This window comes from Athene noctua, chromosome 1 (genome assembly GCF_965140245.1).
Source record: "Athene noctua chromosome 1, bAthNoc1.hap1.1, whole genome shotgun sequence".
Classification (NCBI taxonomy): domain Eukaryota; kingdom Metazoa; phylum Chordata; class Aves; order Strigiformes; family Strigidae; genus Athene; species Athene noctua.
The window spans coordinates 172,878,392-172,904,868 of NC_134037.1; the positions used below are offsets into that span (position 1 = coordinate 172,878,392).

General features: G+C 37.7%; 1 protein-coding gene across 6 annotated transcripts in view; it reads left to right on the top strand.

The window, feature by feature from the left end:
- Positions 1-26,477, top strand: part of DMD (dystrophin) — a 1,208,865-nt gene that overhangs the window by 377,832 nt on the left and 804,556 nt on the right. For all 6 annotated transcript variants that reach the window (XM_074905425.1, XM_074905436.1, XM_074905445.1 and 3 more), the window contains 4 exons: positions 8,123-8,311; positions 9,015-9,196; positions 19,066-19,216; positions 24,968-25,087. In XM_074905425.1, coding sequence (XP_074761526.1) covers positions 8,123-8,311; positions 9,015-9,196; positions 19,066-19,216; positions 24,968-25,087 — 642 coding nt within the window. The remainder of the gene's footprint in view (positions 1-8,122; positions 8,312-9,014; positions 9,197-19,065; positions 19,217-24,967; positions 25,088-26,477) is intronic.

Here is a 26,477-nt window from a genome sequence, read left to right on the forward strand (position 1 = left end):
TCCCTACAAGTAGGAGTTGCCTATGCAGGGAGCTTGCAAAAATCTTTTCCTTTATGCTGTGGAGTGCAGAGATGAGTGTGATAGCTATTAAACTGGTTTGAGCATTAATTGAAGTGAGAGGGTAAAGATTCTTAAAGCAGTCATTGCAAGTGACTTTAAAGAAGACATTGAAACAATATGGGAACAGGCCTAAGATTTTTAGACATACAAGAAAAGCACATTTCTCCATAGAAAAGAAAAAAAGGTGTGGCTCTGGCAGAGATTACCCCTCAGGTAAAGTGACAGTGGAAAAAAGAGCACTATCTTGGTAATGTGAGTAATAAAAGTCTTATGGAGTGAATAAGAGATTTGAATACGTGAAATACTGAAAAAAATGTGAAACTTAGTGAGGGTAAGGGAACAAGTATATGCATGTGCAACTAATAGAAACTATCAAAGTTACTTTCTGTTAGGTGCAAGTAGGAGAAACAGTTTCTCATAGTGAGGAGAGAGAGAATGATAGGTCAGATGAATGACAATCAAAGTGATTTTTCTGACAGCAATATCAGAAGAGAGAGAGAATATAAAACAAAAGGAAGACATAGCAACAATTAAACCGGATGCTAAAAAGAGTCTACTTTTCATTCTAGAATGATGGAGTCATAAATATATGTTTTCATAATTTTCTGAATTATAAGGCTGCAGAATTTGTAATGAAGTGCATGTGAAAATTTTTTAAAGCTTGATTTTTTTTGTGGTTGTTGTTTAACTTTTTACTCTTGGTCTGTATTTCTGTAGTCTTAATCTTGAAATCTCCAATTGCATTTTGGTAAAATAGCTTTTGATATCTGTTTGTCTCTTTTGCCAGAGAGGAAAGGAATAAAGTCTGTGTTTTGACATGCTCAAGACATTGATTCAATACTTTTTTGGATAATCCATTTGTATATCTTTTGACTGACATTATTCACCCGTCTCCATCCCATTTCTCTGTTTAGGCATTTAATGGATTTTTTGTTCATGGAGATTTTCAGAATACAGTTTAAGAACATAGAACGTTGAAAGATCTTGGTCAGAACAGTCTACTCTAAAGTGACTGTTACTTAAGTCCTTATTATATTCAGAATTTATATTTTAAAAATTAAAATTGCATAAATGTGTTAAATCTGTTCTATCTTGAATATGCTACTGCATGATATCATGCTCACAATTAAAATTAAGGTGGACTGATCATCATCAATGGATAAAATTACCTTTTCCTTTTTTTTAATGTATGTAATAGTATAAAACACAATAGACATTTGTCAGGGGAGCTGAATCTGCTGATCTGGAGTTACCTTGTTGGTAACACTACTGGGAACAGACCCCAGGCTTCTTGACCTGTGATATACTTTCATGACCCTATTACTGTTTACTGCTGGAGAGTTCCTTGAAGAGTCTTTAGTTAATACTGAAAATTTATCCTAGGGTGAAATTTTCACTGTTCTTTATGTGAAGAGTGCTCTTATTTATGTGTTATGTAGAGACCAAATGACCTCAGTCTCCTGTGTGACATGACAGCACTTGAATTGTGCATCCCCTTAGAATGTGCCTTGTTCTTGGATCAGAAAAGGGAATGGTTGAAGAACGGTGGATAGACTAGGCATTTCAACAGGAAGGAATTATAATTTTGTTATAGGGGTATGGTGCAAGTAATTCTGTTCAGTCACCGTCAGTTGATTTACACATCCACATCAAGTCATCTTACTGTTTAGAGCCATGATTCTTAATTGCTTGAGTAGGAAGTGCCTTCCTTAGAGAGTCAAGTACTGTGCATCTTGTTATCAGTAATATTTCAAACAGAAATGCATTTTATAGTCAGAACAAAAAAAATCGACATAATTAAAATCCTTAAACAAACAGGCTGAAAAATTTCCTTAGAGAGTTAATAAAACCAGTATGTTTTGATACACTTTGTAGAAAAAGGGTCAAACAGATACTAACCAAAACCTGCTTTGATATTTTTTCCAAGTACTGGTGTGTTGAAGAAGGCAAGCTAAGTAGAAAATCTTTTTGTGAACAAATGACTTACTTGACCATGTATGTAAAATGAAGCATTTTTTTCTAAATTGTTAGAAAATTCAATCATTCCAGGTAGCTGGGAGCCTTGGTTCATCTCTATTAACTTAGTCCTGTCTTACCTGTCCTTGCAGTTCCCAGTCTTAGTCTCTTTCCCAACACAATTGGTTCCAGTTTTTTCACTTGCTTTCGGTTGACCTAAGCCAACTTCTACACTCCAGATCCCAAGGGGCAAAATTTTCCTTTAATGCCAGTAAATTCTTTGTCTCTTTTGGTCTTTATTTATACCAGGCATATCTAAGAGTAGTTGAAGAGATTGATTTTCCTTTACCCCTTTCCTGTCAGTATTTCCAGCATGTTCTTTCCTTTGTAATGTACTTTCATCCATACTACGTGGATCTGGAGCTTTTCCTCTCATTGTGCACATTGCCTAAGCTGTATTGATTTTTTTAATGAACTAATAATCTGCTGCATCTCAAAACTGCAGTTGCAAGGACAGGGCAATTCATCTAGATGGAAACATCTACAGTACAAATGGAAACACTGAGAAAAATCAGGTACTAAAAATCTAGGTTGTCTCAACTGAGCAAGCAAAACCTGCAGTTTTTCAGATTTATGATAAAGTTAAACCTGGATGGATTTTCATATGAACAGCAAAAAAAAAATTCTTCCTGACCCAAGATGTTTTCATTCACAAAGGCAGTTTTGAAATCCTTAATAAAATGACAAATATCAGCCTCATTTAGAGCAAGGAAATAGTTAACATTATATAATAACAGTCGGACCAATGTGTCTTCTTAATTGTATTACTAGAAATGGCTGAATTATTCAGTCTGATGTTATCTGTTAGGAAAACAGTCTTGATTATTGCAAAGAATATTTAACATTTAACATTTTAAGAGTTATAATTTGGCAATTTTAAAGACACATAAAATACAATTTTGTAATGAGAAACCTGAAGGAACTGAAAGAATAAGGAGTGGTATCAGTCTTACCTGGTAGGAGGCATATTTAAAGGGTGAATAATGTGTGCTACTTCCTGAGGCTATAATCCTGCAAAGGCAGTTTTCAAAATGCGAAACCTACCCTGGACTTAAATTTGCCTTTACTAAAAAAATGTTTCTTTAAAATTTTATGTTTCTGAGTTTTAAATCTCTAAATGTATAGAGCCAGATTCTGCATCTTTGATAGTGGGTCAGGCAGTTTCTGAAGGAAGAAAATACATAATGTAAAATACATAAAGTGCTGGAGTGAACCTTAAATCTTTGCTGCATAACTACTTTCTAAAACTGTCCAAATAATTTGTAAAACTCGGAAGCAGTCCTTATGAACTAATAGAAACATTCTTGGACAATTTAGTAACGTGTCCAATCCTTCTCCTCCCTTTAGGAGCATAATGCAATAGTAGGTGAGGAAAACTTCCTCTCCTCGCTTTCTTACCCTGAAGCAGCTGCAAGCTCATGGTTTAAACTCTTTGAAATAATTCATACAGCTGCCAGGCACACGTCATTTTTCCAGACTTCTGAAGGTCAAAGACTTTTTATTTTCTCTCCTTTATATGTTAAATTTAAACTAAGATTCCTTGGGTTCTTCCAGCCCTCACACCCCAGCAGAAGATGGTGAAGTCCGTAAAAAATTCAAATTCCCGTCTTTTCAGGTGGTTATAATTCTTCAATGTGCAGCAGCAAAAAAATTAATATATTCTAGGGGACAATGTATGGGTCCAGAGCATTTTTTTCCTTCTATATCCATCCATATGTCTGGCCATTTTTCAAAATAGTCTGTGAGCTGACTGGCTAGCTGATTCCTAGCTGGATGTGATGCAACCTTCTTCAAACATCTGAATCTTTCATGTCATTTTTCCCCTTGACATTTGTGTCATCATGCATGCGTTGTTATTCAGTAGATTAAATATTTCGCTTTGACTGCACCCCATCAACTTTGTTTTGCAGAACCATTAAATACTTTATTAAGAATAGTTTTTAATTCAAGAATGAAACTACATGCATATTTAAGCAGCTTTTTACCTAAGTATAGCCTTCCTAGCAATATATGGCTATAACAATTTATCTTCAGTGTGTCCTAATTGTTTTTCATTCTCTTAAAAAATATGGTTGTATACAGCCATCACAATGCATATTAGATGTCTCTGTTAATAACTCTTATATCTTTGTTCTCAATGTAATATATGCAATACCTTAAAATTCTACTTTTTTTCAGTATTTTAGGAATTCTGAAAAGTTTTCATATAAATCCAGAAATTAGGATACTCACAGGAGGTATTGGTATTGTGTTGTTTGGGGGGTTTTTTTAAACAGATTTGCCTATCATCATGATATAAAATTCAGGGTTTTCATTGCTGTTTGTGTTACGTGGATGTTACAGATTAATCTCAGCCAGCAACTAAGCACCACACAGCTGCTTGCTCACTCCATCCCCTATTCCCAGTGGGATGGGGGAGTGAATAAAAATTAAAAAAAAAAAAAAAGTAAAATTCATGGGTTGGGCAAAGACAGTTTAACAGGTAAAGCGAAAGCCATGCAAAGCAAAGCCAAGCATAGCAACACAAGGAATTCATTCACCACTTCCCATAGGCAGGCAGGTGTTCAGCCATCTCCAAAAAAAACAGGTTCCATCACACATAATGGTGACTTGGGAAGACAAACAACATCACTTCAAATGTCCCCCCCCTTCCTTCTTCTTCCCCCAACTTTATATGCCGAGCATGACATCATATGGCATGGGAATACCCCTTTGGTCACTTGGGGTCAGCTGTCCCAGCTGTGTATCCTCCCAACTTCTTGTGCACCCCCAGCCTGTTCGCTGGTGGGGTGGGGTGAGAGGCAGAAGAGGCCTTGACGCTGTGCAAGCACTGCTCAGCTATAGCTAAAACATCCCTGTGTTATCAACACCGTGTCCAGCACAAATCTAAAGCATAGTCCCATGCTAGCTAATATGAAGAAAATTTAACTCTATCCCAGCTAAAACCATCACAGTGGATTATTTCCGTGTGGATTCTGATTGGTGCTGTAGGATGTGCATACTTAAATTTGCTTTGTATTATGGAATGAATAATCTTTATGTAGATGAATATTACATTGAGATGCGTCTTTGTTTTTACTTTTTAGTACAAAGTGTGTGACATAGGCATTTAGGCAGTAGCTGTCAAGTGTGAATATTTAACTTAGTTAAAGAGCAGCTTAGTTAAAGAGCAGCTGAGCCAACAGTCTGAATTTCTGCTGATTTGAGTAGTTTTTTGCAGGATGAGCAAGGATGTACAGCTATCTTTCAGAGTGCCAACAGCATTGACAGAAGTAGTAAAGATAGAATATAAGAGTGGATTTTAAAATATATGTGTTTTGTCAAGTCAAAACCAGCTGTTGACTCTGAGGCATGTTTTTTATGCTTGTAGACTTTTTACAATGCAAATATTCTCTACTTATGTAGATTCAGATCAAGGCAACCATTTCTCTACTCTGGCTTATTAACAGAGAATGTGCTTAAATATGCAGAAGTAAATTTTGCACAATTGTGAAAATGTGTAACCATGGCTTTATTTTATCAATTAAACCAGTGAGGATGATTTGTTGTGATTAATTGGAATGCAAATACTCTGCATGCTCAATGCACTCTAAAATAATAAGATGCTACTAATATTTCAGTTTCTGATGATTATTCTCTGGTTTATTTTTTATTGTTCCAAAAATGCATGAGGAAGAGAAGGCATAATGATCTAGTGACTTTATTAGGCCTCAGCAGTTGAAGATTATTCAGTTGTGCTATACATAATATTTTCTTCTTTTTTTAACTATTTGTACTTCAACCACAGCTGATATCCATTCCTCTGCTTTGTCACCGCATGACTGATCCCAACTCTGCTGTTATTTATGCTGTAATATTGGAGGAAAGGTGGAAAAGTTGTTTCCTCTCTCTACGAAATATAAAGATTGCCAAAACCATTCCACAGAGTCCTTTCTTTATACTTTCTCTAGCCCTTTTCTGATTTCCTGATGTCAGAAAATGGGCATTTTTTGAATGAGAACATACTTTGGAATACCTGCCAAGAAACTCTTTTGATTACCATTTACATTAGAGTGTTTGCTTTTCTTTATGCTGCTTTGAGAGTTATTATAATGGATCAGAAATCAATCTGCACCATTTTGCCATTGAAGGTCATGAGTCCAAGATTTTTCAATGCGATTCCATATAATATTTGTGATAGCATGAGAGAAAGCAGTGAAAATGCTGGCCAAGATGGCCAGGGACAATTTTACTGAGTAGTCATTCCTCAGAAAAAGAGTTGTTAGGGGGTGTTTAGTTAAACACTTGTCATACACAACACAACATTCTATATTAGATCTAGAGAAAGAAGGATTTTCAGATGGACAATTTTCAAGCCAATAGATGACAGAGATCATCACAGATCTCTGCCAACATGATATCCCTTATCTCACTCAGCAGTTACAGCATTTTTTTTAACCCAGTGTATCAGATGTGGATGTATTCTATACAATATTGTTATAGAAAGAAAAAAAATCATTACATATGCAAAAGCAATGATAATGATATCCCTTTCCACAGTAGTTTGTATAGTACAAAAAATCCTACCTTGCTTCAGTAAGGTGATGTGGTTGGGTGTAATTTCTTACTACGTTGCATGCTACTTAAAATCTGGAGTTGCACACGATTCAATTATTATTTTGTGTCACAGAAATAGATGTTGAACATTTTCTTTGCTTCTCTGTTTATATTTCTTTAAGATGGTACGTTATTTAAACAAAAAAAAATAAACTATTGAGTTCATCAGATTTCTGACTGCTTTTCTAATGCGGAACTAGTCACTGAATGTTGGTTTTCACACATAAGTGGTGATGAAGATATGACTGGTGTTTTAGCTAGCCCAACACACATATGACAGAAGGATTCATGTAAATTGCATGTGATTATTAGATTTATACAATTCAGAATGAATTTGTTGTTGTGAAGATGAAGATTACAGATTTCATTTTAAGTGATCACATTACATCCATTACACTTCCTGCTTTTGGATCTAGTGATAAATTTTTGCTTTCTGTCCTAAACTACAGTGAAAGCCTTTAGAAACTGCTTTGAGTGTTTTATCAGGACAATTATGTCAGTACAGACAATTTCTGCCAGTTATAAAAACATTACGTGCCTTTGTATAATTCTTTTACAAAAGCATAATATGTTTTCATGTAAAGAGTGTGTGTTTATATTAACTTGCTAGCAAAGTAGCTAAACTGCTTCAGAACTTTCGAAAAAAATATGGGATGATATCTTCAGTAGCAAATCTTCTCTATTACACTTATCAGTAAATGCTTGTTGCTGATTTCTCTTGACTTTAAGCAGTAAAAGTACGAATTCTGTGCTTGTCTAGTCACCTGGCTTCTAAAGAATGAATGCAAGGGTGGCCCTTGCAGGAAAGATAAATCAGCAGTAATGCACTTTTGTTTTTAAGAAGTTGTTATTTTTCATGAGATTTCGGAGCTTTTTCTGAGATTTCTAGAATGGTTTTCACAAAATGAGTGTCTATGGATTGCTCAAGCCTAGCATTGCATGTAGTGTAAAGGGCTGGTATTCTTTTTTTATATCATTTTCCATAGATACCCTGCAATGTCGGCATGTAACTTGCTGCTTTTTTGATGGTATATTTTTACTAGCTGCTGTGGGAAATAAATTTATCTCTCATTTCCAAGAGAAAATACTTTAATAGAAAACAACAAACTAAAAATGAAAAATCAGAGTATTTATTGAAAAACATGTATAACAGCACTCTACAGGTATAATTTAAATATTGTCACTATTAAGAATACTTGGTAGGAACTTTGAATTCTAGTGTAAAATATCTAATTTAATATGACATTTTTTTATTTCCCTCAATCTTAACTGATCTTGGTCAATTAACTGATTTTATACTAATAAGTACTTCCACATATTAGTCACTGGATTTTTTTGTTTTATAAAAAGCTAGGGTTTTATACAAGATAATGGAATTCTATTTATTCCTTTGTAGAACTGTCTGAGAAGATGCTATTTGCATTTCTTTTAAAATTTGTGTTTTGATCAGTTTTTAGAAACTGTTGAAGAAAAGTCCTTTAGCACCTTGCGGATGGGGTCTGAAATGGATATTGAAAACTACCAAACTGCTTTAGAAGAAGTACTCACATGGCTTCTCTCTGCTGAAGATACATTACAAGCACAAGGAGATATATCCAATGATGTAGAAGTTGTTAAAGAACAATTTCACACCCATGAGGTATATGTTTATACTAATCCTTCAGTACCTGTTTATCTGCTTGTATCCATTAATAAGGTCAAAGCCAAAGATTCTTCTAGTTTATTTTATTCCTTTTTCTTGTTTTTTAATTTCAAATTGGAGAATTTAAAGATAGTATAGGAGACTGTGCTCTAGAATCATAGAATCAATTAGGTTGGAAAGGACTAAGATCACTGAGTCCAACCATAAACCCAACACTGCCAAATCCACCACTAATCCATGTTTCTAAGCACCAGATCTGCATGTCTCTTAAATACCACCAGGGATGGTGATTCCACCACTTCCCTGGCAGCCTGTTCCAATGTTTCGTAATGTTTTTGGTGAAGAAATTTTTCCTAATACCCAATTAAAACCTCCCCTTGTGCAATTTGAGGATGGTTCCTCTTGTCCTATCACTTGTTACTACACAACACCCACCTCATTACAGGTGGTTATAGAGAACAATAAGGTCATCCCTCAGCCTCCTCTTCTCCATACTAAACAAATTTTTGCCCTATGAAATAAGTGAAAGCATTTATTTCAGATTTGTGTTTACAAGGTTTGGGGAGGGCTTGAAAAAATAAAAAGCAAAGCCTTTTGTTTGTCATGTTTGGAAGGTGGTGGCATTGAAAATATTTCTTCAAAGTCTGTTATTTCCTTCCTAAGAATCAAACTTAAAGCTGGATTTTATTTTTATTGTCAGGGTTTTATGATGGAGTTAACAGCTCACCAAGGACGTGTTGGAAATGTTTTGCAAGTTGGAAGTCAACTTCTAACAATTGGAAAACTTTCAGATGAAGAAGAGAATGAAATCCAAGAACAAATGAATCTACTTAATTCTCGATGGGAAAGTCTCAGAGTAGCAAGTATGGAAAAACAAAGCAAGTAAGTAATATGTCAGGTAAAATAATATACACGGAGTATGACTTAAACAATCCTGAATGTGACTAAGAGTTGGGGTTTTCTTTCACTTCGCTGTGAGCAAAACTCCACTCAGATCTTTTTTAACCTGAAATTTGTTACGAACTCAGGGGAAAACTGAGCACCTCACAGCCACTCGCTCTGTCTCAGCACTGAAAAGGAGTAAATAAAGCAAAAGGCTCAAGAATCGAGATAAGGACAGGGAGGGATGATGCATCCATTATGGTCATGGGCAACAGACAGACTTGTTAAGGGAAGAAAAAGAACATCAATTCAGATACTAACACCACCACCACTTAACAGACAGACTAGAACAGTGAAAAACATTACCACATTGGAAAACTCCTTCCCTCCCTTCTTCCCAGGCTCAGCTTTGCTCCCAATATCTCTACCTCCTACCCTTGTCAGCAGTGCAAGGGGCAGGGAATGGGGGGTACAGGCAGTCCTGACACTTCTTACACCTTGGGCATGCTGGAGAACTTCTGGCATTCCACCTCAGTGTGGTTTTCCTTCACAAACTTTCTCTGATGTGAGTCCTTCCCACAGGCTGCAGCATTTCCCTAGCTGCTCTGGCATGGGTCACTCCAACATGCTGCAGTCCTCCCAGTGCTGAACAACAACAGCAGAGGCTGCTTCTTCCCACAGGTTCCTGGACTTTTTCAAACTCATGTGACTGGGCCGTACTTTGTCATGAGAAATTTTGTATTCCTACTGGCCTTTCTGTAAAGAGGAACAATGGTGAAATTTACCAACTATCATAATAAGTCAAATTCAGTGGAAATTTTAAAATTAATTGAATGTCATTAGGAGCTTCTTTATAGCCAAGCAGTATTAATTACTGAAGAATATATAAGTTTTCTTCAGTAAAACCAAATAAATGCCGTGGCAAACAACCTGAATCTGAGATCCCTGGTGGCTTTTTAGGGCCTTTAAACAAGGCAGATTTCATTAAAATCTTTCTGCTGATGTCTTAATTATTCTCTCATAAAATTCCAATGAACATATATGAAGTGAGAAGCTCTTTTGTCTGTTCCTTCAGTACAGCTGAAATGTGACTCCTTTCGTGAATGTAATTTTAATAAAAGATTAGTATCTCTAGTAGTTAGACCAATGGTCTATCCCAGCATCCTGAGAGTAGCAGAACAAGAAAAGATAAACTTTAGGGAAGATATGTGATCTCTTGAACCACCATCTTCTCATCTGCTTTTGCCATTGGTATAGATCATATATCGGGCTGCATGGGCCCATTGCTATGGAGACCAAATATTGGGCTGTATGGGTCATTGCTCTGACCTAATACTGCATGTCTTATGATATGAAGTTCTCCATAGAGAACTTTATTTGATATCCCCTTGGACCTGTTAGCATCCATGGCATCCTTTGGCAGTGAATTCCACAGTCCTCTTACCCAGTATAAGTGCTACATTTTTGATGAACGGCTTCTTTTTCTTTGCCACTGGTAGCATAAGTGATTTCCTCTAGTTACAAGTTGGAAGGTCAACAGTGTGTATCTTTCCTTATTCTCTCCATAAATATATATCTTTGGTTATTTGTCTTGTTCTTCTTTTAGCTTTTTCCAGTTCTACCTTATCTTTTTTGTGTTGAGGGCACCAGAACTGCCCAAAATATCAAAGGTCAAACTGTGATTTTCAACAATTGCACAACACTGCTCTCTTTTTCTGCAATAAGTTCTTAGTAATTCCAAACTTCTGTTTTCTTTTCAGCTTGCTACTGAGTATTGGAATTGTTTTCTTTATTCTTTCTTAGACAGTCTATAAAATTGTTGATGAGTTTCAGGTGCTTCAAACTAAATTCCTCTAGCTTTATTATTTTCTTGGAGAGAAGAGTCTACAGTACTTTACTGTAGGCAGTTTTTATTTTCCATATTTATTTTTAATTACATCAACGCATGCAAGTAGCAACCACACCTTTATGAATGGTACTGTAACTACTAAAATGTCCTTTGACATCAATTGTTAAACTTGTATCCCAGATGCAACTATAGGTCATTGCTTGGGGAATTGAATGATCTAGTATCTTCTGAAGCACATCATATTTGGGTAATATGAAATCAGTAGGAGACATAAAGTGATAAGTGCTTCACAGAGAATGTTGTGCTGCTATCAACTATCTCTTGCCGAGGCGATCAGCTCTGGTGCAGGCATATTCTGCAGTGGAGCAGAAGATCGTGGTGTGAACAGGGCAGGATTCCTGAGCTGGGGAAGCCTCATGAGAGTGATGAGACTTGACAGGAGCTGACAGCTCTCATGATATCGAGCAGTTGATGAGCCATGGGAGGGGCAAGGAGTAACATCAGCCACCCTTGTCTCCCACAAAAAGGCCACTTCAGGGAGCACCAGTGACCAGGAGCACTGCCACCAGGATGGGCAAACGGGGTGTGACACCTCATCCAGAAGGTGGTGTGGCAGTTTGTATGGGAGGGCACCTCTTTGAAGGAGGGACATTCCAATGGCCAAGTGGAGAGGCTTGAAGTTCACATAACCCAGCAATGGGGCACCCTTCTGTGACCACCTGCACGGGCCAAGTGCACTCATCCTACCTGACCCTCAGGGCAGGATGGTGGGCACTCATCTGAGGGCAAAGGCTTCTAGCTCTGGGTGGCTGGTCTGTATCGTCTACCCCAGTGGTGGCCGATGCCTCCACCCAGGCAGTGCTGCTGAAGGGAGAGGCTGCAGTGCAGACCTCAGACTGCAGGAAGTGCCTGGACCTTTCTCCTGGGGCAGAGACAGGCATGAGCCCTGCCTGCGAAAGGTGCACCCAGGGAAAGAGTTTCTGCAGCGGGTGGCAGAACTGCAGGTGGTGGTGAGAAGGCAGCACAACATCAGGGAGGTTGAGAAGGAGTTAAGATAGCTGGTTCCAAGTACAGTCTGCAGTGGGCCCACAGCCAAGCAGTCAAAAAAATCCTCCACTAGCATGAATGAAAGAGAGGGGAGCCAATAATGCGGAAGCATGAAAGCTTGCAACAGCAAGGACCTGCAGGAGGAAGAGACTTCCCCTGAAGCCTGAGGTGCCCTTGCAGAATTTCTTCACCTCTCTGCACACTGAAGATGAAAGACCCATCACATCAGGAGAGATACTTGAGCTGAGTAAGGCAGCCCGATCTCCTCCCCATATAACACAACTAAGAAAAGGTGACAGGTGATAGTAGTAGGTGACTTGCTTCTGAGAGGTATGTAGGCACCCGTCTGCCAATCTGATGCACTCTCTAGAGAGGGGTGCTACTTACCAGGGCTTGTATCGGGGATGACACCAAGAGACTACCAAGCCTCATACAGTCTGTTATCTGCTGCTGTATTTTCACATGGGCACCAGTGATACAGCCAGGAGCAGTATGAGGAGTATCAGGAAGGATTACAGAGCCCTGGGAGTGGCGTTAGGGAACTGCAGGGTGTGGGTAATTTTTTCATCAACCTTCGTGGTCAAAGGGAAGGGATTTGAAACAGCCAGTCAAATCTGGCAAATCAACAAATGGTTATGGGACTGGTGCCACAGACAAGGCTTTGGCTATTTAGACCATGGTACTCACTTTGAGAAATCTGGTCTACTGGGGACTGATGGGCCCATCTGTCCGAGAAGGGGAAGAGTGTCTTTGCTTCTAGGCTTGCCAAGCTTTTGAAGAGGACTTTAAACTAAAGTTGCCAGGGGAGGGGAACCTCAATCCATCCCACTCATACCGGTTTGATTCCAGTGCCAGCAATAGATGCCCAGAGCCTGGAGAGAGATCACAGGTCAGCAGGAGACTGCCTGAAGAGCAGCACAAAGGAGTTCCATCCAGTAAGTCATCTTCATTTGGGGCCCAATTTAAATGCCTCAAAGCAAACAGACATAGCATGGGGAATAAAGAAGAGGAGCCAGAAATGTGTGCATGTGTGCAGGGCTACAGTCTTATTGGCATCACAGAGACATTGTGGGATAACTTCTATGCCTGGAGTGTTGGAATGGAAGGATACAGTCTCCTTAGGAAGGACAGGCAGGGGAGGTGCGAAGGGGGTGTCACCCTCTATATTAATGACCATCTGGAGTGCATGGAGCTCTGGCTTAGGATGGGTAAGAAACCAAGTGAGAGTTTATGGGTTAGGATTAAAGGGAAGGCAGGGACAGGTGATGTTATAGTAGGGATCTGCTACAGGCTACCCGACCAGGAGAACCAGGTGGATGAGGCCCTCTATAGACAGATAGGAGTAGCTTCATGTTCACAAGTCCTGGTCTTCATGGGGGACTTCAGCCACTGTTCAGCTTCCTGTTGGAGGAACAACACAGTGGGGCATGAGCAATCTAGGAGGTTCCTGTAAAACACTGATGATAACTTCCTTCTCCAAGAGGTAGAGGAGTCAGCAAAGAGAGGTGCTGTGCTGGACCTTGTTCTCACCAACAAGGAGGAGCTGGTGGGGAATGTGATGAAATGGTGGAATTCAGGATCCTTAGGACAGTGAAGAGGGCACACAGCAAGCTCACTACCCTGGACTTCAGGAGAGCAGATTTTTACTTCTTCAGGGATCTGCCTGGCAGAGTAGCATGGGATAAAGCCCAGAGGGAAGAGGGGCACAAGAAAGCTGATTACTATTCAAGGATCACCTCCAAGCTCAGGAGTGATGCAGAGGAAGACAAGCAAAAATGCCAGGAGTCCTGCATGGATGAACAAGGAGTCCCTGGACAAGCTCAAACACAAAAAGGAAGCCTACAGAGGGTGGAAGCAAGGACAGGTAACCTGGGAGGGATACAGGGAAACTGTCCAAGCAGCCAGGGTTCAGGTTAGGAAGGCCAAATCCCTAGAACTGTATCTGGCCAGGGGTGTTAAGGGCAACAAGAAAACCTTCTGTAGGTACATCAGTGGTAAAAGGAAGACTAGGGAAAATGTGAGTCCTCTTGCAAAGAAATAGGAGACCTGCTTACCTGCCATATAGAGAAGGCTGAGGTACTCAATGACTTTTTGCCTCGGTCGTCACCAGTGAGTGCTCCAGCCATACCACACAATATGCAGAAGGCAGACGTGGGAACTGGGAGGAGGAACCCACTGGTTCCCCTCTGGGAGAAGATCAGGCTCAAGACCATCTAAGGAACCTGAAGGTGCTTAAGTCCATGGCACCTGATGAGATGCATCTGCAGGTCCTGAAGGAACTGGCAGATGAAGTGTCTAAGCCACTGTCCATCACATTTGCAAAGCTGTGGCAGTCCAGTGAAGTTACTGCTGACTGGAAGAGGAGAAACATAACCCCCATTTTTAAAAAGGGCAAAAAAGAAAAGCAGGCCAGTCAGTCTCACCTCTGTGCCTAGCAAAATCATGGAGCAGATCCTCCTGGAAACCATGCTAGGGCACAGGGATAACAAGGAGGTGATTGGTAACAACCAACATGGCTTTGCTAAGGGCAAATTATGCTTGACAAATTTGGTGGCCTTCTGTGACAGGTTACAGTGTTGGTGGATAAGGGAAGAGCAACTAACATGATTTACCAGGACTTGTGCAAAGCATTTGACACTGTCCTGAGTGACACCTTCATCTCTAGATTATAGAGTCATGTATTTGATGGATGAACAGCTTGGTGGGTAAAGAACTGGCTGGATGGTTACACTCAAAGAGTTGCGGTCAACAGCTTGATGTCCAAGCAGAGAGCAGTGATGAGTGGGGTTGGAATTAGAATCAGTACCATTTAACATCTTTATTGAGTGCACTCTCAGCAAGTCTGCTGACAACACCAAGCTATGTGGTGCTGTTGGCACACTGGAAGGCAGGGATGTCATCCAGAGGAACCCTGACAGGCTTGAGAGGTGGGCCCATGCAAACCTCATGAAGTTCAACAAGGCCAAGCGCAAGGTCCTGCACATGGGTTGGGACAATCCAATGCACAAATACAGGCTGGGTGATGAGTGGATCAAGAGCAGCCCTGTGGAGAAAGACTTGGGAGTAGTAGTGGATGGAAAACTAACTATGAGCCATCAATGTGCGCTCACAGCCCAAAGCGCCACCCATATCGTGGGCTACCTCAAAATAAATGTGGCCAGCAGGTCATGCTAGGTGATTCTCCCCCCCCTATTCCACTCTCATGAGACCCCACCTGGAGTACTGTGTCCAGCTCTGGGGCCCCCAGTATAACAAAGACATGGACTTGTTGAAGCAGGTCCAGAGGAGGCTATGAAAATGATCAGGGGGCTGGAGCACCTCCCCTGTGAGGACAGGCTGAGAGAGTTGGGGTTGTTCAGCCTGGAGAAGAGAAAGCTCTGGGGAGACCTTATAGCCTTCCAGTACTTAAAGGGGGCCTACAGAAAAGATGAGGAGGGACTCTTTATCAGGGAGTCTAGGGACACGTAATGGTTTTAAACTGAAAGAGGGTAGTTTTAGATTAGATATAGGGAAGAAATTCTTGACTGTGAGGGTGGTGAGGCGGTGGAACAGGTTGCCCAGAGAAGCTGTGGCTGCCCCCTCCCTGGCAGTGTTCAAGGCCAGGTTGGATGGGGCTTTGAGCAACCTGGTCTAGTGGAAGGTGTCCCTTGCCCCTGGTAGTGGGGTTGAAACTGGGTGAGCTTTAAGGTCCCTTCCAGCCCAAACCATTCTATGATACTATTTATTTTCTTATACAAAATATTCTGTGATCAATTAAATTTGGATTAGTGAACAGAAAATTTCTAGGAGTGATGTACATAAATATGTCTAATTTTGACCTATTTGGTCAAACCCCTGTGTTTCAAACACTAGCTGGAGGATTATGAACAGCTTTCATATCACAATATAATGTTTTTCTGTGTTATACACAATTTATACTCTCAGGATCTATCTTCTACTCCAGTTTAAAGCATAATTTTCTGAGCATATTGCTTTAATCTAGCCTTTAAGGTGGCAGTGACATGTTTACCCAAACAGAGATGGTTTTAGTGAAGATGAGAACAGCAAGGCTGTCTATCCTCTGTTGTAATGATATTAGAAAATGTAACAAAAGGTAGCACACTTTACAGCACTAGGGAAACAAAAGCTAGCAATCAACAAAGAGAGGATTAAAACATACTGATAAGGATACTATAAAAGTGAAACGGTCTTATGGAAAGTGATTTAGGAGGTCAGAATATCAGAAGAAGCTTGGAACATAGCAATGCCTTTGTGTAAAAGCAGCCCAAATTGGGTTTCCCATGTATTCACTATGTATTGAAAGTATTTGACTCTTCTAGCAAGCAATACATTAACATGATGAAGGAAAACAGCCTGTTTTTTCATTTCTTCCTCCTGCCCTTCCCTAAATAGGATTCTCTGTAGGAAAGCATCTTGGAGTTATAAATATACCCCTGGAGAGGAAATTTTAATGCAATTTACCACTTTATGGAGAATTCCACAACTATTAAAACACATTCAATTCAATGAAAAAGTATTTTGTATTTGAAATTTATTAGGGCCATACCATAGACAAAGATTATGATAATCTCCTGAGGTATATAGATAAGTACTAAAACCCCTATCAGATTTTTATAAAAGTAGTTTGAAAATCAGAAAGTACCTGGAGAATGAGAAGAAGCAAGAAACATTCTTTAGCTTAGAATCCACTGTGATTAAATTATCTGCTGTGACTATTTCATTTTCAAGTTTATGCTTCTTGCTTCAGAATGTAAATATTCTATATAATAAGTATTTATTTCATCATATCTTGGTTTTCTTAAGTTCTCCCATTCATTTCATTTATTGCTAAAAAGGTATCACTAGGATGAAGCATTATATTTAATATTTATAATAACAGTGTAGAACATCAAGTAAGACAATAAAATACAAACTGTAAAGTGAAGAAGGACTGATTTAGATCTGAGATAGTTCATCCCTTGTGAACCATGGATTATAATAAGCAGGGTATCAGCTTCCTGTACTCAATCCGTAAAGAAAGAGATTAGAGTGGAAAAGACACTACATGTATCTTCTAGTCAGTTTGATCAGTAATTAACACATCAGTTCCAGTGAAACAACTTGAAATCATAGTGCATCACAAAGATACATGACAACTCAGTTCTTAGAAAAAAATCTTGAGAGAGATAATTCAGAACACCACTACTGTTTGATATCTACAATGCAGAGATTCTGATTAATGGACCCCTTCCCATTTCTTGGAAATTTTTTTTTTTAATTCAGTATCTCAAGTTCTCTTGAAGTTTCAGTTCCTACTTATATTGTTCCTGTGGTTTGTTAAAAACCTTATTTCAGAAGAAACATCTAAGTGTTTAAAATTTGTTTGCAAGTCTTTATTGCCATAAAGTTGGCTCATCTTGGTGTTTGCCTGCAATTTCTCCTTTTTTTTTTCTGTATCTGCTGCTCTGCATTAGAAGGTATGCTTCATGTCCACATGCTCCTCAGGATTCCTTTGATCATCGCTTGCACCTTGTTTCATAGACTGCCTTTCACATTTTCTCTCTACTACCACCCCTGTTTCAAGACACTCTGGTTGGCTCATCTTCCCATAGTTATTACTAAAACTTGATTATTTCCATTTCAGAAGTGCTCAGCCAATTTCTTATTTTTAATCTACCCAGATGCAAGTGATAATCCTGAGATAAATTATTAGTTTTGTTGGTTGCTCTAAAGAAAAAAAAAGTACAAACAGCTTTTTTTTTTTCTAACATCTGTTTTTCTGATTTAAATACCCAAGTCATAGGGTAAAGCTTCATATTTGGATTTGTGTGAGCACTTAAGTTGCCTAATTGGTCATGGACACAATGTCTCGCACTTCTCTGGAGCAGTGTGCTCACATCACACATCTGCCAGTTTGCAGTTCTGCAGGTGCTGTGGGAGAAAATGTACTTATCTTTTGTTCATTTAAAATATCCTTGTGGGAGGAAATGTCAGTGTTAAGTTGGGCAGTTCTAGGTGCTCTTCGTCACAGAGAGAAAAAATTTGCAATAGGTTTTGAATTTAGGCTACATTTTCAAGAGGCCAACTGAGAAACAAGTGAAGCAGAGCAGGGTATGTTTTCTTATGTGGCAGTTTTCTCTAGTCTGAAAGTTCAATTCATATTTTCCAATCTCCAAGTTGGGTTCTGAAAGTAGCTAACTAACTTTTTGCTGCAAGAGTTGTGCTTGAGATGCAAGTAACACACTGTAACATACAATGATTTCACCAAGCTCAGTGTGACTGAGGACAGTAACTTTGGTCTGTCAAATTTAAGTTAGAAATTGTATTTTATGTGAAAGGTGGGTAATACAAATAACTACTTGTAATTCCATCACTCAGCAATAGTTTATATGTTATTTTAAAAATACTTTTGATAAGGTGAAGAATTTTTGGGGGAAAGTTTGGATCATTTCTAAAGATGACAAGTACAAGTGAAGGATTTGTAATGGATTTCTGGACAGATAATTTTGGAGCTGTCAAGATACTTTGTTTAGGTAAAACTGCAGTATTTCCTGTTTAATTCTTCAGAGCATTCTCTGCTGAAAAACTAAAAATTTAATAATGTCTTCTGTTTAAATCTTAAATTTGAGGTGGCCTGGTAAGTACAGCTGTCTGAGCACTTTTCAGAGTGCTTGTAGTAGATATTACAAGCTTTAAGAAACCAGATAGTAGAAATTTTGATCTTCCAAACAGCTCTAATAGAAGTGCAACTGGAGCCCAAAAGTTTAACAGACCATATATTATATGCAGTACTCAGGTTCTAAAAAAGTTTCAAAACATTTTGCCTAATTCAAAACTGTTTCAACAAATTTTCAGTTACCTGTTTGGAAGTATATGTTTTTTTTTTATTCTGGCTTGTGATGTAGCCTTATAAAAATCAGTATACCGGGCACACATTTCTGCCTGTTGTTTTATTTCATGTATAAATTGAAATTATTATTGCTTTGTTTTACAGTTTACATAAAATCCTAATGGATCTGCAGAATCAACAGCTAGCCCAGTTAGCTGACTGGCTGACAAAAACAGAGGAAAGGACAAAGAAAATTGATTTGGAGCCCTTGGGTCCAGATCTAGAGGACCTAAAGCGTCAAGTAGAAGAGCATAAGGTATGCTGTGGTATGCTTCCAAAGGCATAAAAACAAAATTGAGTTATTGACATTTTAAAAGCTCTACTCCTGCCATTAGAACATGGCAAACTAATATGGAATGTTGATTCAATGTTGGTTGTTTTGTACAATTAACAAGTTTCTGTAGAGCTCCTGATATATAAAAAAACCCCCTTCCTTTTTAAATATAGACTAGAATATACGAGACAACTGTAACATCCTTTCATTACACAGTACAATAAGAACATATCAGACTTTTTAATACCTTTGTTTTCTTCTTTTTGCGTGTTGCGGTTTTTTCCTTGCATGCTGTAGTAGCAATGACGCAGTAGTCATAGTTAGACAGCATAATATTGTTAGGACTCTGAATATGTAACTGTACAACGCTATAAAATGGACCCTAGTTTCCAACTGTAGAAAGTACTCGAGTAATGTATTTAATTAATGAAAAATAAATTCAGTGTAAGAGAGAATTTGACCATTTTTTTCCCACATTCATTGAGGTTAATTCTTTAATTGGAAGGAAAATATTAGAGAGAGACTGTATAATTTGTGTAATAGCTTTGTTTCATTTACTGGATTAAATTGTCTGGTTTTGTATTAATTTAGATTTTAAAAAATATATATGTATCCATGACTCATGGTGGTGATGGCAGGGAGATACAGGAAAGTGTAGAAAACACAGATGACTTGTGAGATTGTGGAGATACTATGATAACCTGTTAATATTTCTACATCAGTGGTTCAAAGCAGTTCAGATCCATCGTTTCTTCGAAGATTTTAACCTTTGATGCTTGACGGCCTGTGTCAGTGCTAGACCAGGTTCTAGAGGGCAGATCATCCCAAAAACCGATACAAACTGAAACCAGATTTTACAATTTCTTTAAAAAGAGGTCAAAACCCACAAAAGACTGCATAATCCACTTCTATGTTAAAGATTATTTTTCTGCATTCTGATTAAGGAGTGCTACTGAAGAGGAATACAAATTCTACGCCTCCTGCTGCTAGTTGCCCTGTGAGGAGACAATGCATTTCAGTATGAGGGTTTGCTAGATAAACCATATATTCTGACATTAAATTTTCTTTTAAAGAAAAAGACAGCAGGTAATTATGAAATGGTAATTAGAGAAAGAAACCCGAAAGATTTTGAATACGTGAGTACTGAGACTGAATAGCTTCGTTCCTATTTCTATGCATTTTGTATCTGAATACTAATGTAAAATATATTCCTTTTATCTATGTATTCTCTTTCTGCTGTTTCTTTCTAATATTGAGAAAAATGTGTGTTTAGCTTGTATTTGAATATTCAGAGTGAAGACACGCAGAGATCTATCTCTCCCACATACTAGTTCTTTATTGTTGGTGTGATGAGTTAGTCAGCATTATTTATTTGTGTATTACTTTTCAGACCTATTTTCTGTACAAGAGACAATTTAGCTAATGAGGTAGAGGTGGAAAAAAAATGTTTTGGTTTTAACTTCATTTAAAGTTCTATTCATGTGTAGTTTGTCTTATAAGTCAAAGAATAAGATGTTTTCCATTCTTTCAAGTGTTGCATGAAAGTTTTATTATATATTGTATGCAGCAAAGCTACCTTCTATACCAAGAGTTAAAACAATGGAATTTTAATAGCATAGTTACTGATTTATTATTAAATAAGCAAACAAAAAACCAAAAATCAACAGCGCCCCATAATTTTTCTTAGTTTCACATGAATGAACATCTCAGAAACAATGTTGTATAAATTGATGGAAGGAACAAGAAGTTAGAGGATATAAAAGGAAATGATAATTTCAAATTAAACAGAATTCAGGAAAGATGATAGGTTTGATTTGTTTTCATCCTGGGTCCCTCTCCTCTTTACCTTTATCATTTTGACTTTCCCTCTTGTATTGGGTCTGGCTGAACTGGAATCGGTTTTCCCCTACAGCAGCCCTCACGGTGCTGTGGTTTATGCTGGGAGCTGCAGGGTGTTGATAGCACCCTGGTGTTGTGGCTGCTGCTGAGCAGTGCTTACACAGCACCAAGGCTCTTTCTGATATTTTCCCCAGTGGGACGGGGTGGGCAAGATCTTGGGAGGGGACATCACACCTCTTTATCTGTTTATTAGTGACTAATTTTCAGTCTACTTATTTATGTTATTTATCCCCTTTTAACTTATAACTTTGATACATCTGATTTCTTTTATTCTATTATTTCTCAATGATGTCTCAAAATATTGGTCTTAAGTTCTTGTAAGTAACACTTCAATTTCTCTACCGTGTCCTATAACAAAAAAAAAAATAATTCATGTGTATTGGGAATGGCACCCATCACTGAGACCAGAGAAAGCACATACCGTTCTTTCCAGCATGCTGCTAAATTCAGTAGTATATGAGGTTAATACCTTGATAGTGCAGAAAGTTTTCTGAGCAGACTGAAACAGAAGTGAACTCTAGAAGATGTTATGTCATTAGCAAGGTACATGGTTCTCGTAAGAAATCTAGCATAGTCAATATATTTTGGACTAACAGTCAAACATTTCAGTGAAGAACTATTGGTCTTCGCAGCAGTATTTTATTTTGTCTGCTGTTGCAGGTATCCCTTCTTTATAATTTTATAAAGGGAGAAAGCTGATTTTCAATAAAAACCTGAGGATTATTGAGCTGTCTAAGCAGAATACTATATTAAAAATTTTATAATTAAGCAAAAATGTGCTTTTAATTGAACTTATTTTATTATTCTACAACATTATTATGCAATTTATAGTTCATAGATTTTATAGTTTCATTAACTTTCTAAAAAAGTCTAAGCTACTTAGTTACTTAGCTTTTGTGGAAGGCTAAGCTATTTTATTTTTATGACAATGTCAGAAACTATGGAAAATTTTGAGTGTTAGGATTTTTCAGTACTTCAGATTAATTGCAAAGGTAAACTGAGACACTTCCTAACTGTTGAAATCTCAGAGGTTCATTTGTCTTTGGATACTTGGATGTCCTAGGTAGGTATTGTTATTCCCATTGAAGTAGATTAGGACAGTGTCACATAAATTGTTATCTGATAGATAGAAATTAAAGGAACTGTGAAGTTTTTTGCGTTTCTGTTGTTGCTATATTCATGCATCAGCATCTATACCCATCTTACATTTAAGTCCCTGAAAATTTTCTATCTCTGCAAGTTCAGAACTTTTTAGAAACTTCAATTTAAATTATTTGAACAGCATGTGCTTTAGTCTTGAGACTGTCCTCAGTAAATTCCTGTTTCATCAAGCTCCTGTATACAAATTATTATTGCCAGTGAATTTCATGGTAAAAATAAGACACTTGGATTATAAAGAACAGCCCTTTCACTCAGGACAAATTGAACCTGTCTGGGAATCAGAAAATGACTCAACTTTCTGGTTTCATCAGTTTTCTGACTTCTCAAGTCTTTCATACTGTGTATGAGACTGCCACTTCCAAAATGCCCCCTCCTCTCCTGCACTTGAAGAGCATTGCTAACTCTGGTTTTGTTCTAGGATGACATCTTCCAGATACCCAGTAAATAAAAGTCACCTTCTCCCTGGCTGTAGACTTACAGAGCAATGTATTTATTATTGTATGGCTGAAAAGGGGATTGAACCTGGGGGAAGCAAGCTGTGTTATACCTTCTGATCCATGAGTGCTCTACCTCCTTTTCCTTGGTCAAGTATTAGATCATAAAATGTTGAGAAGTCTGAATTCCAGAGATCTTTCTAACAATTTTATGTAATTCACAGTCCTTGAGAGCTGATTTATAATCTAGCTCTCTGAAGCTAATGGTAATCAAAGTCATGAAAGTCAGAAAAAGGAGGATTCTTATAAATGTATTGACTCACAGACTATGTGCACGGAGGAGTTATGTTAGGGTAAGGAGTTTTTGCCTGTAGCCACATTATATTTTATTTTTTAATTTTCAAATAAAAGTAAAGTGTTTTCCCAAAGAGGTTTAAAATGTGTGTCCTAATCTTCAGCAGGGGCTTGTTCTTCATACTTAATTACTCTACTTGAAAAAGTGGAAGAAAAATTGATACAGTAAAATTCAACATAGTTTGTAATACAGTCAAGGTTTCCATTGTGACAAGGCACATGTGGTTAGCCATGTTATTTTTCAAACTCTGATTATCATACTATGTATGTACTGATCACTAGAACACACTTGTTGAAGTATTGAGGACACAGTCTAGGACTTTGGTTTCCCACATTCTTCCATTGGCTTGAGACTAGTTATAGATACCTAAAAAGTGTCAGGTGGGATGTGGTCCTCGATATTGTGGGGGTTTTTTGAGGAAATGGCATGAGGGGTTCTTTCAAGTTTTTTTTAGGAAACACAACACAGATGCAGTAATATAAAACAGTGGTTAACTATTGGGAGTTAAAAATGTACGTTTGGTTGTTAATGCACTAATATAAAGCTGGAGATAGGTAACAAAAATTATGAGAAGAAATTGGATGTTGTCTTCTCTGTGGCTTAAAGTTTCAGAACCAACACTTGTTTAGCTCCTTCTCTTTCCATCTTTGTCACTTGTCCTGTTGCTGCATCTCAGCAAAGGAAGGAGCAAAGGAGCTACATCTCAGCAAAGGAATTCTGCTCAGTTTCCTAGTGCCTGACAGGAGCTGGGCTGGTTTTGGATTTGTTAACTAACACAGTAGGGATTTTGTCTTCTGTGGGAAGGTGGCATTGGGGAGGGAAGGTAAGAGGAGACACTAAAACCTGCCAAAGGGGTGTTACTAAGGTGTTAGAGTACCTTAGAGAACCTCTTATTTTTTTTCTTTTCTTTTTTTTTTTTTTTCTGATGTAGATTAAGTGTACAGTGAATAAGCTGTAAACCGGCCTCTGAAGAGTGAATATGTCTAGACTTCCCACTGTACTTCTCTGTGAAGTGAGGAGGGAGGGAAAAAGTGATTAGATCTTAAATGAAGCCTGGGAAATTAGCGAAAGGTCAGAGAGATGTAAAGAACTGTACAAATTTGGCAGGGTTAGGAATTATTCAAATATCAATTTGTGCAGATGTGAGAAGTTTCTTCAGTTTTAGCAGTTCACTATTTCTCAGCAAAAGATTGTCCTCAGTTTTATTGCAGCTTGCAGCTGGAATGGGGTACCAAAGCTAAAAGGTCAAGGAAGTTTTTCCTCAACCATTCAGAAATCATGAAGTGCCTGTGACACTTTATTTCCTGGTTTTTGCAATAACTGAAACAAGGATGCTGTATGTGTTTCCTAATCTTGAGTCATCTCCTGAGAAGTTTCTTCTTATGTTATTAATGTTGTAGGAGTGCCAAGCTGAAGATAGTATGCAGTAGTTTAATGAAAAACGATGTAATTTTTAATATTTTTATAACTTTGACAAAATTAAGATATGTTAATATGAAGTTCAAAGTCTAATCCAGTGGTTATTTAAAATTCGGAGGCTGTTGCTATATATACATGCTACATTGATGTCTGTAAGTCAACTACATCAACTCAACAAATGCTTTCTCAAGGCAAATCTTCAGTCTGCAGTATTGTATCAGGAGTTAGAACTTGTGAATAATTGTAAGCTATTTTTCTGAAAGAAATGGAAATCTGCCCAATATGCCTGTTAGCATATATATTGTAAGGTAACAAAATAAGTTTAAATTAGTTTAGTACTGACAGCAATAGGATTATAAAGTTCTCATAGTATGTTATTTACGCAGGTTAATCAGTAGGACTCCAAAACACACAGCATATTCTTAATTTGGAACACATTTTCTAACACATATGCTTTAATTATAGGCATTTCAAGAAGATTTGGAACAGGAACAAGTCAAGGTGAATTCTCTAACCCATATGGTAGTGGTGGTGGATGAAAACAGTGGAGACAGAGCTACTGCTGCACTGGAAGAGCAACTTCAGGTAACAACTTCTACGTCTCAGAGAAAAAGGTCTCGGTGGCATTAAGCATTAATGAGGTTGAAGAACTGCTCATAGTAGCACTGAGTGTATCTTTCTGAGGATGATTTTAAATAGTTTTGTACAACATGACTTTTGTACAGATGGACAAATGCATGTATTTTGGAGAAAAATATCTGAGAGCAGCTTTCGTTTTGTTTTGTGATTCCTTCAGTATCAACTTGGTTTATCTGTCCAAGGACAAGTGTTTATCTTATTTCTTAACTGTATTTCATTATTCCTGACAGAAGTAGCATGATTCTCTGTTGTAGTTAAGAAGAAGGATTTTCCATGTAAGAATCTACACAGCTCAGCAGAGCGTGTGTTATTGAGAATGGGGGATTTTTCTTCTGACAGGAAACTTCTTCTATATGTGGTATATTTTGGTGTTACAGTAACATAAAGTGTCATTATCCACTGGCAAGTGCTTAAAAGCACATTTATTTTAAGTAATGCCCGGTATGTGTGTCTTTTAATGACAATGCTGGCCCTGCAAAATTGAAATAGGACTTTCTAAAGATTAACAAAACCAAATAGTGAATGTATACAGGATCATATTTTTGTAGACAAATAGTGGTTATCAAGAAATATTAAGAACATGCTGTTTTTTCTAAAACACTTTTTTTGGGGAACTTCATCATTTCTTTCCTGTTAGTTTCTCACTGGAAATGAAGAGAATCACCTCAGTCTGTGCCTAGTTTCATTTCTCTGTTTCAGTGTATATCCACTTCAGTACTTGTGTTTTTCACAATGGTTTATTATTTAGGATTCTTATGACAAGGCTTTCTAGAGTACTAGAACTGGGAGAAGTTAGCAGCAACAGCCTTGCAATCCAAACCTGTCCTGAATTGCATTTTGATCCAAAGCCTAAACAGTCAACAGAAAAAAAAACTTCCATATATTCTATTTTCTAAATACAGTTGAGTATTCTTAAGAGTGACACACTGGAGATACATTTATGAAAAAGCTAGCAGCCAAGATGTTCTAAAAATTTGAACAAATACTAGCTTTTATTATAAAAAAGTTTAGTATTTCATGCGCATCTTTAAGAAGTTATTTTTACTATATAATTTATATTGCAGTGCTCTTACTGTAACTTCTGAATGAACTTAAATGTGTAATTAGTGTTGAGATACATTGAAGGATACTGCTGTGTGGGTGGTCAGATCTCCAGGGTCACTGCTCAAGAAGTATGGCAGTACTAAACCCAAGATACCTTTTATTTTTTTTATTTTTTTCTTTCATAAAGGAGAAAGTTCTTTTCTTTCACTTTGCTTCATTACCCAAAAAAATTTTTAAAAAAAAAAAAAAAAAAAAGGTTTCTGATTTTAGAATCATTAAAGCTCAATGTTTC